General features: G+C 34.6%; 1 protein-coding gene across 1 annotated transcript; it reads left to right on the top strand.

Annotated features, from left to right (window-relative positions):
* The first annotated feature begins 4,995 nt into the window (after window positions 1-4,995).
* LOC102117636 (olfactory receptor 52J3-like) lies at window positions 4,996-5,927 on the top strand. The gene is given in 2 exon segments (XM_015436039.3): window positions 4,996-5,794; window positions 5,797-5,927. Coding segments are annotated over 2 exon segments (930 nt in total).
* The last annotated feature ends 10,688 nt before the right edge of the window (window positions 5,928-16,615 follow it).

Genomic DNA, 16,615 nt, shown 5'->3' with positions numbered 1-16,615 from the left:
TTACAGCTAAGACAATTGATGAACTGACTAACCTAAACAACAGATACTCAAGGTCGACAAGACAACCTTATGTCGGAATAAGATGCCACCTAGCACTTTCATAGGTAAAGAAAAGTACATGCCTGGCTTCTAAGCTTCAATAGACAGGCTGACTCTCTTGCTGGTTCTGATGCAATTGGTGACTTTAAGTTGAAGTCAATGCTCAACTTATCATTCTAAAAAGTTCAGGGGTCTTAAGAATTATGCTAAATTTACTCTGCCTGTGCTCTGTAAATGGAACAACGAAGCCTGGATGACAGCACATCTGTTTACAGCATCATTTACTAATTTTTTTTTTTTTTTTTTTTTGAGATGGAGTCTTGCTCTGTCTTCCATGCTGGAGTACAGAGGCAGGATCTCAGCTCACTGCAACCTCTCCCTCCTGGGTTCAAGCAATTATCCTGCCTCAATCTCCCAAGTATCTGGGATTACAGGCATGCACCACCACACCTGGCTAAGTTTTTTTTTTTTTTTTATTTAGTGGAGATAGGGTTTCACCATGTTGGCCAGGATGGTCTCGGTCTCTTGACCTCATGATCCACCTGGCTTGCCCTGGCAGGGATTACAAGCATGAGCCACTACTCCTGGCCATTTCCTAAATATTTTAAGCACACTGTGGAGACTTCACTGCTCAGTAAAAAAAGATTCATTTCAAAATACTACTCATTGACAATGCGCCTAATCACCCAAAAATTCTGATTGAGACATATGTGATTCATCTTGTTTCCATGTCCGCTAACACAACATGCATTCTGCAGCCCATAGGTCAATAAGTAATTTTTACTTTCAAGTCTTAATACATAAGAAATATTTCTTAAGGCTACAATTGAAGTAAATAATGATTCTTCTGATGGATCTGGGCAGAGTAAATTGAAAACCTTCTGGAAAGGATTCACCATTGGAGATACCATTAAGAATATTTATGATTCATGGAGGAGATCCAAACATCAACATTAACAGGAGTTTGGAAGAAATTCATTCCAACCCTCATGGATGATGTTGAGGGGTTCAAGACTTCAGTGGAGGAAATAGCTGCAGATATGGTGGAAATAGCAAGAGAAATGGAATTAGAAGTGAAATCTGAAGATGGAACTGAATGCTGCAATCTCATGACAAAAGGTTAATGGATGAGAAGTTGCTATTTATGGATGAGCAAAGAAAGTGATTTGTTGAAATAATAAATAATTTAGAATATTATATAATATAAAATGAATAGATGAAGCAGCAGCAGGGTTTGAGAGAAATGACTAATTTTGAAAGATGCTCTACTAAGGGTAAAGTGGTACAAAATAGAATTACACAGTACAGAAAATCCTTTCATGAAAGAAAGAGTCTACTGATTTGACAAGCTTCACTGTTGTCTTATTTTACTAAATTGCCGCAGCCACTCCAACTGTCAACAACTACCACCCTGATCAGTCAGCAGCCATCAGATGATCATTAGCATTTTTTTTCAGAGTATTTTTAATTAAGGTATGTTCATTGCATTTTTAGACATAATGCAATTGCACACTTAATAGACTATAGTGTCAACATAACTTTTATATGCACTGGTGTCATAGTCTGTGTTCCTGATAATAGAATACCTGAAAATGGGTAATTTATAAAGAAAATAATTTATTTCTTGTGGTAATGGAGGTTGAGATGTCTGAGGTTGAGGGCCCCCATTTGGTGAGACACTTCTTGCTGGTGGGGACTCTGGAGGGTCTCAAGGAAGTGTGGGGCATCATATGGTAAGGGGGCTAATGTGCTAGCTCAGGTCTCTCTTAGTTGCATTCCCATTAATCTCTTAATCCGTTAATCCGTAAGTAGATTATTTCATTCATGAGGGCAGAACTCTCATGACCCAATCATCTCTGAAAGGCCTCAGCTTTCAATATTGCCCCACTGGAGGTTAAGTTTCAACATGAGTTTCAGAGACTCAGACATTGAAACTATAGCAAGCAGGAAACCAAAATATTCGTGTGACTCACTTTATTGTGACATTTACTTCATTGCACTGGTATGGAACTAAAGCTGCAATATCTCTGAGGTATGCCTGTATTTTAATTTGTAAACTTTCAGAAGTTTAAATTTAAAGTGTGTGTGATATAATAAAAAAGACTAAAGAGTAAGATGAAAAAATTAACTTTATGCTTTTAAGTCTGTGCTTTACATCTTAAACTTGATTGTGTCTTCAATATTGTTTAAGATATCTGCTCAAGCATGAAGTAAAAAGATAGTAATTTTCCCATTTAATATAATGTTATTCTAGTGAGAATGAGAAATACATATATATATATATACATACATACACACACACACACACACACACACACACATTTGACTGAAAAACAAGGGATAAAATGTTATAATAAACCAGAACTTTCACACCAAATGTATAGACTTAGTGGCATGGGAGTTTTCTCCATACGGTTTTCATAGATCAAATATATAAGAAGGTGTTGTTATGAGCTGAGTTATATGATAACGAAAACTAACATTTTAAAATCATTTAAGCATGCTAAGTATTGTATTTAAGTGTATTATATTAACAACTTAAATTATTCCTCAAAAGTATTATAAGCTGTGGGTACTATTATCATTCTTAATTTTTCAGTTGAGGAAACTGAGACAAAGAGAAAATAAGAAGGTCACTCAAATTGACACAGATAGTATACATGAGAAATTCAGTATTTGATCTGAAGCAAGCTCATTTCATGAGTAGATATTTTTACTAATTATCTCTATGACCTCTGTGATATAGGTATGAAAAATTGGTAAGGGGGAGAATATAGAGAAACAATCATGGATAGAGGGCAGTGTGACCAAACGCTCAAGGATCTTAATCCATAGACTAAATACTTAATAAACTCAGAACACATGGTCATTGAAATGAATAAGAGAGCTAAGATTGAACATGGAGTCAGCAATGCCAGGTTATTATGCTCTAACTTAGGTAGTTAATATGGATCAAGGACTATTTTATCTAGAAAACAACATCCCATAGAATTTGGCTGTAAAATTTCACTTAGAAATAAAATGTATCCATCTGTATGCCATATATTAAATAACAGTATTTGGGTATTTTTGCTCCCACATCTACACTTTTCTGTGGGAACATTTCTATACTTATCACTTTTCTTAGGCTTCTCTTTCCCTAGATCAGAGTCAAAAAGTTTTGTTAGCAATCTCAGAGGATTCAATCTCATGGTGCAAATTATAGTTGAAAACCCAACTAACTCAATTTTCCTAATGTTCTAATCAACTAAAGCCTTAATATAAAATGACTCTTCTCGGACTGTAAAAATGACAAGGCTATAAAGTCATGCTGCTTGATACTCCCCTTGAGCTTATATTTCTATGACATAATAAGGCAGGTGAATTTTCTCTTGACTTAGGTATGTATTACATTCAAATAAGTGAGAAATGATCAAGGGTTGCTGAGATTACCGGGCTTGATATTTATCAGGTAGTACAGTTTCTGATTTTAATCGAATAAAATTCCTTTGAAACTCTTAAATGGAGGTTGAAAATTTAAAAACGATCTAGAAGACCCATGGAATAAATATATTTATTCAAAGCAATTATATAGTTTATTGGTAAAATATATGTTCTGCCTTTCCTATGGGTTATAAGGAATAAAATGGACTTCTGTAGAAATAGAGCTTATTTCTTTCTCTCTCCGTTTCTCTCTCTTTCTCATTCTCTATCTCTCTATCCTCCTCCACACCTCAGAATGGGTATATTATTTATTTTATTTTTTATCTTGATGTATTTTCCATTTTGACACACTTGTCAGAAATATGGAGCAACATATATGATGAAACAGGAGTCTGTTCTACTTTTTTCTATCTTGAACCACTCTGCCACAAGTTGGAGACCCACAGAAGTTCTATTTCATTATTTCAGCTTATGAGTGGTTGCTTCTTCATAATTTCAAAAGCACTGAAAGAGCACCCTTATATATTTCCTTTAGATAATTACAGAAAGTAATTTTATCTGCAAATAGACGTTTTTCTTCCAGTTTTGTGTCATCAAAAACAACATCTCCAAGTACATAACCAAAGGAAGCCTTCTAGGTTGTCTCTACCTACCAGAAAAGTAACTTAATCAAGCAGGAGGTATAAACCCAGTATAAACTAGTTAGAGGAACTAATATAGAGTGAAGAGTAAATGATGCTTTCAAATACCACTAGAAACTATCACCACCATAGAAATCCAAAATGAGCCACTGAAAAATTGGTTGCTCTTGAGAAAGTATTTTAATCAGTGAAAATCCTCAACAGGTTTGTTATTATTTTCTTTCTGAGCTCTTTCATGTGTGCTGGTATGTGACCCAGCCTGTGTTTGCTCCCGGGGCAAACATTCCAGGGTATCTATGCTTTTGTTTGTTATATCTACATTTCTCATGTTCTCTTCCTGTATTTTTGACAGGATATTAGGCTTAATCTTGGCATTTGCTTTACATCAATAAATGATTAGCAAATCATTAGAAGAAATTTTGCAGTTTTTAATTATAAAAATATGTGTACATCTGTGTCTGTAACTTCATGTTCTCATTAGTCTGTTTCCTCTTGAATTAATCAGCATTTCCCTTGTGCGTATCTGATTTTTCAGGCATTCTTCTTCAACCAGGGGACTAATAAAGGGTACATGGCATCTTCAGTTATTCCAGTTAAATATCAGACTCTATGTCATAGAATCCTGCAATCTTTAATGTGTAAGGTTACACATTATGCTACAATCATTATGTAAACATAAGAATTAAGTTATTTGAGACTGATCTATTCAAATGACTGTAGATTACAAAACACAATAACAGGACCCTCCAAATAACAAAACTTTTCATTTTACTCTACATATACTGAATGAAACACAAACCTAATTATTTTCATTCCAAACTCTTATTCAATCTTCTCTCCCCAGCTCCTGCTTCTATGTGTGGCAAGTTCTCCTACACTGTGATTTGGAAGAATGTTTTATCACAAGAAGAGCATATTTCACCCAGTCACATTTTTTCTCATTAGAATCCCAGGTCTGGAAGACATCCACATGTGGATCTCCCTGCCTTTCTGCTCTGTTTACCTAGTGGTTTTGCTGGGCAATGCCACCATTCTGCTAGTCATCAAGGTAGAACAGACCCTCTGGGAGCCCATGTTCTACTTCCTGGCCATTCTTTCCACTATCGATTTGGCCCTTTCTACAACCTCTGTGCCTTGCATGCTGGGCATCTTCTGGTTTGATGCTCACGAGGTTAACTATGGAGCTTGTGTGACCCAGATGTTTCTGATCCATGCCTTCACTAGCATGGAGGCTGAGGTCTTACTGGCTATGGCTTTTGACCGTTATGTGGCCATCTGTGCTCCACTACATTATACGACCGTCTTGACATCCCAAGTGTTGGTGGGCATTAGCATGTGCCTTGTAATTCATCCAGTTTTACTTACACTTCCCATGATCTATCTTATCTACTGGCTACCCTTTTGTCAGGCTCATGTAATAGCCCATTCCTACTGTGAGCACATGGGCACTGCAAAATTGTCCTGTGGAAACATCCGTATCAATGGTATCTATGGGCTTTTTGTAGTTTCTTTCTTTGTTCTGAACCTAGTCCTCATTGGCATCTCATATGTTTACAGCCTCCGTGCTGTCTTCCGCCTCCCATCACATGATGCCCGGCTAAAAGCCCTAAGCACATGTAGCTCTCACGTTGGGGTCATCTGTGTTTTCTATATCCCCTCAGTCTTCTCTTTCCTTACTCATATGTTTGGACACCACCAGGTTACATTCACATTCTTGTTGCCAATCTCTATTTGATTATCCCACCCTTTCTCAATCCCATCATTTATGGGGTGAGGACCAAACAGATTCGAGAGCAAGTGCTCTATGTTTTTACTAAAAAATAAGACTCTTATCATGTTATTTTACTAAGGGCTTTAATCCGTCTATAAAGACTGATATGTTCTTGCCTTAAGGAATATCTCCTGATCCTCACCTTACTGCTGTCAACTTGCAATGTAAGTTGGTTTGTTCCTGGATGCTGACTAATAATGGATTCCTTTTTTTTTTTTTTTTTGAGACGGAGTCTTGCTCTGTAGCCCGGGCTGGAGTGCAGTGGCCGGATCTCAGCTCACTGCAAGCTCCGCCTCCCGGGTTTACGCCATTCTCCTGCCTCAGCCTCCCGAGTAGCTGGGACTACGGGCGCCCGCCACCTCGCCCTGCTAGTTTTTTGTATTTTTAGTAGAGACGGTGTTTCACCGTGTTAGCCAGGATGGTCTCGATCTCCTGACCTTGTGATCCGCCTGTCTCGGCCTCCCAAAGTGCTGGGATTACAGGCTTGAGCCACCGCGTCCGGCCCAATAATGGATTTCAAAACTGTCAGAAACATCATTGTAGTTCAAGTTCAAAGCCTGATCAACTACCCTGGAAGGGATATCCTGGGAGAGAGCTGTGGGGCCTTTGCCTGCATGACCTTGTGAAGAATGCTTGTTAGCACAAGACTGCTTCTGTTCTGGGGAAAGAACATATTATACTGAGTGTTTTGTGACCAGTGATGAGAGATATGTGGCACTGGAAATTTACCCTGTAAACTACTTTCTTTATTCCTTTATTCTTTCTTTCCTTATTTTCTTCCTTTCTTCCTTTTTTCCCTTTTATTCTTTTTCTCTTACTTCTGTTTATTCATACATCATGCATTTCATGATTCCTTTAATTTATATTTATTCAATGTCTGGCCCTATGGAGCTTGCATTCTGTTGTGCTCTTACAAAGCCAGTTTTACAGGTTCAAACAATCATTGCCAAATCCGTAGCTTCAAGTGGAATCATATACCAAATAGATAACACTCAGTGCAATGATAGCCAAAACAAACACATAATTTCAAAACTATTTATCAGTAATACCAGCATAATTTATCACTGATTGATTTTTGGAATTCATGCCCATAACATAAGCACCAGTTAGGTATGGCATTTTTACATCCATGATATAGGGAAGTCTTCACCTATCATTTTTTCCAGTATTCTCTCAATCTGTATTTAACCCTAAAAGACTCTTATTTCAAAATCCAAGGCCTCTCTTTCCAACCTGCGATCTGTCATTTGTTCTCCCACAGACTTTAATATAGAATATGTCCTATTTAGCTATTGATAGCCACATTTCACATGATACTGAAGGTTTTCAATTTATTTAATATGATTTCCAAAGACCAAGCAATTAATTATCTTCTGAATTATCAAACTTGTCACATTGTTTTTTACAATTATACTCATTTTGTCTTATGTAGGTTATTTAAAATGTAAAGCAAAAATGTAACAGTTTTGCTCCTGATACCAAAAATTAACAACTTTTATACTGCACTCATCTCAAAGAGGATGTTTAATAACATGCACACAGCATTAAAGCTAATGTCACCTTTAACACTGCCCCAGCAGATTTCTCTCCCAATTTTCCAGAGGCAAAGGCTAGTGTGTGTATTTTCTGATTTCACATTGCAAATTTTTAGATTTACAGCCAATCACAGTATTTCCGTTAGATCATTTGTTATTTATTTATATAGACTAATGTACTCTGTGTTTTGTTTTGTAATATAGATTTCATTTATGTTTTTATTTTCTAATAGTTGATTCATCTCATTATTTTTAATTACAAAACATGCTGCACATCTTTGTATATATTTCTTCGTACATTTTTAGTTAATTTATCCAGGTTTTATTCTTTAAAGTAAAATTATTAGGTAGTAGGTTTACAGCCAATCGGAAAGTATTTCTGCTTTCTTGATATTTGTTTTTGATTCACTTTCTGATTTTACATTTCCTATTGCTTTCCTTTTTTTCACTTTCTTTTTTTGTTATTTTAGTTCCCTTTATTAATAAAAAATTTCCCCACTGATATTTAAAAATTTGCATATTCATTATCTGTTTTTCTATTGGGTATTATTAAAAAATTAACTTCCCCAATTTCATCTTTCTTTTTTTCTAACAAAAACTAATTTGTAACTACCTACTCTGAAGAAACAAACATATCAATCCTCTTTTAACTTTTGCTATTTTTCTTCTACCTACATCCATCTCACTCATGTTGCTGCCATCTGGAATCTTACTTCCAGGTTTAAAAATAGGAATAAAACAGTTTACAATAATTATATATATATATATATAAATTTTCAAATTTTATTTTATTTTAGCTTCCGATGGAACATGTGCAGGTTTGCTGCATAAGTATAGTGAATGTTGCTGAGGTTTAGGCTTTTAATTATCTTGTCAACCATGTAGTGAATATAATAGCTGATAGGTAGTTTTTCAACACTTGCCTCCATCTCTTCCTCCCCTCTTTTGAAGTTTCCAATGTTTATTTTTCCCGTCTTTCTGTCCATGTGACTCAATGCTTAGCTTTCATTTATGAATGAGAACATGAAATATTTGCTTTTGTGTTTCTTCATTAATTCACTTAGGATAATGGCCTCCAGGTGCATCCATGTTGCTGCAAAGGACATAATTTTGCACATTTTATGCTGTGTAGTATTCCATTATGCGTATGTGCGTATCACGTTTTATTTATCTCATCTGCTGTTGATGAACCCCTGGGTTGATTCTATGTCTTTGCTGTTGTGAACAGCGCCGTAATAAACTTACAAGTGCAGATGTCTTTTTGGTAGAACAATTTATTTTCCTTCAAGTATAAGGACACATCTAATATTCCCCACCCCAGCCATGCTGCCAGACACAACAGCCCTCACATTTCAGCCAATTACCTCCTGTTTTGGTAATAACTGATTATAATTTTGTGTCTAAATGTGTCTTCACCTACTTTTACAATTTAATAACAGGACAAAGGTTTATAGAACTTTGGAACAAAGTTTCATTCTATGTACTGTCTAAATTAATTGTTCAACTTTTTTTTTTTCTAGCAATTAGTGTTGTAATGAAAAAATATAATTCCAAACATTTTTCATGCTTTTGAAATATTTTTTCTCTGTTCTTTGGAAAACATTTTGATGTTATAATATTTCATTTTATTGAGTCTAGCTTTGTAATTTTTTAATAAATAATGTTCGGTATTCTGTAGGTCCTTACATTCTGAAACTATGTCTTCCATGATGTGATTATCACACATTGAGTGCTTGTATCAAAACATCTCATGTACCCCATAAACATATACACTTGCTATACATACCCACAAAATTTTAAAAAAGGAAACAATTAAAAATATTAAAATTAATCAAGCACTTTTACTTCCTAAGCATAAAAAAATCAGAGTACCTGGAATAGCTAGAATAATTTTCAAAATAAACATAATAAAGTGAAACTATCAATTTTTCTGTTTTAATACTTATTTTATGGCTATAATTATCAAGTCTGTGTAGTAGTGGCAGGAGGATAGAGACATAGATAAATTGAAAGTACTAGAAAAACCAGAAATAAGCCAGTAAAATATGACCATTTGAATTTTAATACAGTTTGATTGAGATACAATTAGCACACCATATATTTTACCTATTTAAATATACAATTAAATGAACTTTAGTATATTCAAAGAGTTTCGCTGCTGTACTGCAATCGATTTAGTATTTGTTCATGACCTCGAAGCGAAATATCATACCTATTTAGCAGTCAATAGTGCTTCCAGTTCTAGAAAACCATGAATTCACTTTCTATAGCCTATTAATTTGCCTCTTTTGAACATTTCAAATAAAAAGTAAAAAGTATGCCTTCATGGAAAATGTGTGCCTTCTATCACACATCATGCAGTATGCTTTCTATTCCCAACCATATTGTAGCATGTATCAGACCTGTATTCCTTTTTATTGATACATGATATCTAATTGTATAGTTATACTATATTTTATGTATACATTCATCAATTGATGGACATTTAATTTAGATTATTTTCAAGGCTTGGCTACTATGAGTAGTACTTCTATGGACATTTGTATACAACCTTTTGCATGACATGTGTTTTCATTTTTCCAGGGTATACACACAGAAGTGGAATTGTTAGGTCGTGGGTAATCTGTGTTTAGCAAATCAGGAAATAGAAATTAAAACCACGAGGAGGTATCACTACCAACCTATCAGAAGGACTAAAATTGAAAAGAATATATAGGGTGAAACACAAATGCTGGCAAAAATATAGAGAAACTTGATCACTCTTACATTGCTGGTGTGAATGTAAAATTGGGCAGCCCTTCAGGAAAACAGTTTGACAACTTTTCCAAACCAAATGTGCAATGAATATATGACCCAACAATTGTACCCATGGGTATTCATCTCAGAGAAATGAAAACTTATGTGCACATGAATTCCCGCACAAAATGCTTACAGTTGCTCTCTTGATAATTGTCAAATAATGGAAACAATCCAGACATCCTTCAATGAATGAATGTTTAATCACATCAACAAATTATTGATACACACAACTTGGATGAATCCTTGGATAATTATGCTGAGTGAAAAAAGATTTCATACAGTATGATTCCATTTATGTAACATTATTTAGATTATGAAATTATTGAAAAATATTGATTAGTTGTTTTCAGGATGTAAGGCCAAGGGAGTGGATCAGGCATGGTAAGGATGTTACTGTGCCTGTAAAAAACAACTTAAGACATCCTTGTGGTGATGTAAATCTTCTGTATCTTCAATGTCCCAATGTTGGTATCATGGCTGCAATGTTGTTTTGCGAGATATAAGTTTGGAGAAAACTGGGAAAAGGCTACATGTGGTCGCTCTGCATTTCTCACAGCTGCATGCAAGACTAAAAGTACCTTATTTATTTATTTTTTAAAAGCTGATTGGGACTGGGCGCGGTGACTCACGCCTGTAATAGCAGCACTTTGGGAGGCCAAGGCGGGTGGATCACGAGGTCAGGAGATCCAGACCATCCTGGCTAACACAGTGACATCCCGTCTCTACTAAAAATACCAAAGGAAACTAGCCGGGCGTGGTGGTGGGCGCCCGTAGTCTCAGCTACTGGGGAGGCTGAGGGAGGAGAATGGCGTGAATCCGGGAGGTGGAGCTTACAGTGAGCGGAGATCGCGCCACTGCACTCTAGCCTGGGCGACAAAGCGAGACTCTTATCTCAAAAACAACAACAACAACAACAACAACAACAAAAACAAAAACCAACAACAAAAAAGGCTTATTAGGAAAATAGGTAAAATGCGTATCCCTTTGTGGTTGGGTAGAGTGTCTACAAATGTCAATTTGCTCAGGTTGGTTGATGAGTGTCATTTAGTTCTTCTCTTTCCCTGCAGATACTCTATCCACTTGCTCAATCCGTTAGTGAGAGTGAAGTGTTGAATTGCTTATGTTTGTGGATGTCTTCATATATTTTTAAAGCCTACTAGTTTTTGAAAAATACACTTTGAACTACCGTTGTTACACAATACCCTTTAAATTAGTGTTTGTTCTGAAACACATTTTGTCTGATATCAGCATATACTCTTTAGCTTTTCTTTGTTAATTTTTTGTGATAAATCTTTTTCCATTTTTCTACATTTGTGATACCTAGGTCTTCATTTTAGATATAGAAAACATATAAGTGGGACTTTGTTTTTCCCCAATATAATAATCTCTGTTAGTTCACGTATTTAGCCTGTTCATTTTTATTGTGATTATTGATATGTTTAGATTAAAATCTACCAGCTTTCTAGCATTTTCTTACTTATTGGATCTGTTTTTTGTTTCTTTTCCCCTCATTTTCTACTGTCTTGGTTTTGCTCAACATTTTTAACTGAATCTATGTTATCTCCAATACTGAATCATTATTAACATAGTTTTTTCTTAATACTTGCAACATGTAACTTTAATTAAGTATAGTCTATTTTCAAATACTTTACTGCTTCATGTACAGTGTAAGAACCTTACAACACTATATCCCTAACTCTTCCTTTTCATTTTTAGTGTTGCTTGTCATTTTATATACATCATATAATTTTACTATTAAGTTTTACATCATATAGAATATTATATAAATGATATATAGGCATGCACTGCAAAATGACATTTCGGTCAAGTACAGATCTCATATAAAGTGGTGGACATCCAGTATGTTAAGGTTAATTTATTATTGAAGAAAAATATTATTTTTTATAAATTTAACATAGCTTAAATGTACAATGTTTATCAAGTCTACAGTAGTATACAGTTATGTCCTAGGCCCTCACATTTACTCACCACTTCACATTCTTTCACTCATGGACTCACCCAAAGCAACTTCCAGTCCTGCAAGTTCCATTTGTGAAAGTGTCCTATAAGGGTGTACCACCTTTTTGTTTTTTATATTGTATTTTTGGTGTACTTTTTTATGTTTAGATATATTCAGATACACAAATACCACAGTCTTACAGTTGCCTATAGTAGTCAGTACTGTACATGTTGTATAAGTTTGTGGCCTAAGAGCAATAGGCTTTCCCACATATCTTAAGTCTGTAGTAGGTTATACCATCTGGGTTTGTGTAAATACACTCTATAATGTTCACACAATGATCAAGTTGCCCAGTGATGCATTTCTGAGGCTGTATCCCCATTGTTGAGCACACGTGATTGTAATATAAAATATTATGAAGTCATTTTATACTGATAACATTTTTTTATTTCTACAGCCACTTATCTTTAAGAGCAGCAAACTATAGACCCCCACCTGCTTTTGTGAGTAGTTTTATTGAAACAGAGATATGCTCACTTACTTTTATATTATATATGCCTCTCTTTGCATTTCAGTGGCAGAGTTAAATAAAACCATATGGCCATAGAATTGCAATAGAAACCACATGACCTTCAAAAGTCTACAATAATTAATCTTGTCCTTTATAGTAGGTATACTGAACCCTATTTCAGCTACATTCAAAAGGAGAAAGTAATTAGTTTTAAGTTCAATCATTTCATTACTGCACATGAAGTTCTAGAGTCTCTATTTCTTGAATAGAGGGACCCAGTCTGGCAAAACAGCTGCAATTTTAGCTACCATCTGTTTAATTTTATTAATTGTATTGTGATTATCTAACAAATACCATGAAAAAAATCATTGTGTGTATGATTAGTTTCACCATGTTGCTCAGGCTAGTCTCGAACTCCTGAGTTCAAGGGATCTGCCTGCCTTGACCTCCCAAAGTGCTGGGATTACAGGTGTGAGCCACTGCACCGCCTGGCCTGGTTTTATATTTTTAAAGTTTGAAGTACATCACTAGTATATAGAAATAGAATTATTTGTTGAATGCTGATTTATATCTCCTGAGACCTTGGTGAACTCATTTAATGGTTTTGATAATTTTTTAATCTTTTATATTTTTTACATGAACAATCTTGTCATCTATAAATAGGAAGAATTTTATTTTTTAATTTCTATTATCCTTTTTTATTTTTAATATATATATTTTTTAATTTAAGTTCTGGGATACATGTGCAGAACGTGCAGATTACATAGGTATACATGTGCCATGGTGGTTGGCTTCACCCATCAACCCGTCATCTAGGTTTTAAGCCACCCATGCATTAGGTACTTGTCTTAATGATCTCCCTCCTCTTGCTCCCAACCCCCCAACAGGCCCCAGTGTGTGATGTTCCCCTCCCTATAACCATGTGTTCTCATTGTTCAACTCGCACTTATGAGTGAGAATATGTGGTGTTTGGTTTTCTGTTTCTGTGTTAGTTTGCTAAGAATGATGGTTTCCAGCCTCATTCGTGTCCCTGCAAAGGACATGAACTCATTCTCTTTTATGGCTGCATAGTATTCCATGGTGTATATGTGCCACATTTTCTTTATCCAGTCTATCATTGATGGGCATTTGGATTGGTTCCAAGTCTTTGCTATTATAAATAGTGCTGCAATAAACATACATGTGAATGTGTCTTTATAGCAGAATGACTTATAATCCGTTGGATATATACCCAGTAATGGGATTGCTGGGGCAAATGCTATTTCTGGTCACTAGAAAAATGTAAATCAAAATCCCAATGAGATACCATCTCACACCAGTTAGAATGGTGATCATTAAAATGTCAGGAAACAACAGATACTGGTGAGACTGTGGAGAAATAGGAATGTTTTTACAATGTTGGTGGGAGTGGATATTAGTTCAACCATTGTGGAAGACAGTGTGGTGTTTATTTTTTATTACCTAACTACCCTGGCTAGAATTTCTAGCACTGTGATGGATAATATTGGTGAGAATGCATTTCCTTGCCTTTCTTAGAGGGAATATATTATCTTTCGTTATGAAGCATAATGTTTGATGTAGATTATGTTCGTCAATTTTCTTTTTCAAGCTGAAGAAGATCCTCTCTATTGAAATTTTATGGGAGTTTTTATCATGAGTGAGTTTTGAGTTTTGTAAATTTTTGTTTTCATAAATTGATTGACCAATATATTTTTTTTCTTATTTAGGTTGCTAAATTTATAGATTTAACTGACTTTTAAAAAATTTTTATTAAGGAAGTTTATTAAATAAGCGTGCTTAAGGATAACAGTTTTTAAGTGGACCAAGACTCATTATTGGCACAATTTCGGAAGATTAAATGTATACACTCATCAAAGGATTTCAGGCTTAAAATGCATTCAGTACACGAAATTGAACTTCTCAATACTCTAGAACATATACGTAAGCAATGGAATTTTTTTTTTTTTTTTTTTTGCACAGCCATTTGTTATTCTCCAGAGCTTAAGCTAATTTATGTTCTCTTGGAAAAGCCAGAAAACAAAAACATTAACAATCATTTATGTAACAACAACTTGTCTTAGTTGTACCACTTGCAAAATTTAAACAAACTGTCATCACAACTTTTCACATACATAAATAAAAACATCAATATCTCAATGTTCACAATATCTTATAACACCTGTCCAAACTTCCATCAAGTTATAAAGGAACTGTTTTAGATTAAGCCAAAGATTTATTTGATGAGATAAAACATTCGGTTGTCACTTCTGCAACTTTGTGTTGCACACCAGTGATTACCCCTTTGATTAATCTAGCCTTCCCCTGTTACTGTTGCATGTTCTTGGCAGGAAGCAGGTATTTCTAAGCCATTTGACACACTCAATAATGTTTTACAGTGAAGAGCCTCCAGTATAATTATTCTTAACTTTACTTACTATCCTATTTTCTAGTATCTTTCTCTCTCTCCCTTTCTGGATGAAAATATTTCTCAGAACACACCTCATGCCTTCAGAGTTAAGTATTTAAACAAAACTTCTCTGTTGACATGAGCACTTTTTTCCCCCTCTTGGGCTGAGTTTTTACGACTTTCAATTCCAGGTCAACATTTATTCATTCTGATGAATTCTGTCACACATATTTAGCATTAAACAGAAGCAAATTGTAAACCACTAAATATTGGAAGAGAGGTACTTACTTTACTTGTTTTTTCATTAAAATGGCAAGAATGCTATAAAGACTCCCTTAAATTTGTATGTTTTACTAGTTTCAAAAGGGTTGGCCATTATAAGACATAGAATGCTTTTTGTGGTCTAATGTCTTTCATGTTTTCTCTATTTGGTCTCCTCATTAATACTTTGGTTAATTGATGCATATTTTTGAGTCACTGGTCACTTAAATGCACACAGGAAGAAAATAAAATATTAACATCCTGTGTATTGACTGAGTTTGTATGCAGCCCACTTTGGAGATCAGTACATCAAAACCTGTGAGGATTGTTGTTCAGAGGTAGTGAGTTTAAACATTTGTCCTTTCATATGTGGTAATTAATAATCTCTAGAGCTCATTTAGCCATATTAAATATAATCATGAAGAAGAAACAATCACTTGCATGTGTGTTCATGTGTGTGTGTGCTATTGTGATATGTATGTTTCTGGTTGAACTATTAATTCACCAGTAGGCATCAACTGCTGTTAGTACATGTGGGGAAAGCATTAAGGAATTATGCTCCTGGTTTATAATTTCAGTTACAAGGAAAAGAAGTAGAAACAGGCTGACAAAACTGTAATGAGTGATCAGGATGGGAGGAATTGAGTGACATTGGAAAGGGACATACAAAACATAAACAAGCATATACATAAATACAGTCAAAGATAGTTAGAATGAAATAAACAAAATGCATTATGAAATAAATACTTCAAATAATAAAATTAATGAAGTTGTGTGAAATTAAATTCTAATTATAAAAATTCTACTAAGACAGAGAATTTCAATTTTTCTCTCAACAAGGATATAAAAAATATTTGGGGGAATTATGGTGAAATGGAGAATGAGAGATAAATTTAGAGCTATTTTTTTTCTCAGCTTATTATTCTTACTTTAAAATCTTAGTGCTTTTCCACCCTAAGATGGTTTCCATAATAGAAGAAAGTTGTGTTAATGGCTGAACTTTTTTTTTTTTGGTAAATTATAAAACCTTATTAAATTATATTAAATATGAATTAAAATCAACGCATTTGTATACTAAGTTCATTAACAGGGAGACTCAGTATTTTTTAAAAATAGCTTCCTCCCCAAAGGACCTATTTATTCATTGTGATTTTGAAAAATACTTATTTTGGTTTAGAATAATTTTAGATACAACTGTAATTCGTGAGGATATTACAGATACTTCCCTTACATCCTACATTTAATTCCTCTTATTGCAAACATCTTAT

Source organism: Macaca fascicularis, chromosome 14 (genome assembly GCF_037993035.2).
Source record: "Macaca fascicularis isolate 582-1 chromosome 14, T2T-MFA8v1.1".
Classification (NCBI taxonomy): Eukaryota; Metazoa; Chordata; class Mammalia; order Primates; family Cercopithecidae; genus Macaca; species Macaca fascicularis.
The sequence above is the reverse complement of the archived record's forward strand: the minus strand, read 5'-3'. Positions and strand labels throughout refer to the sequence as shown.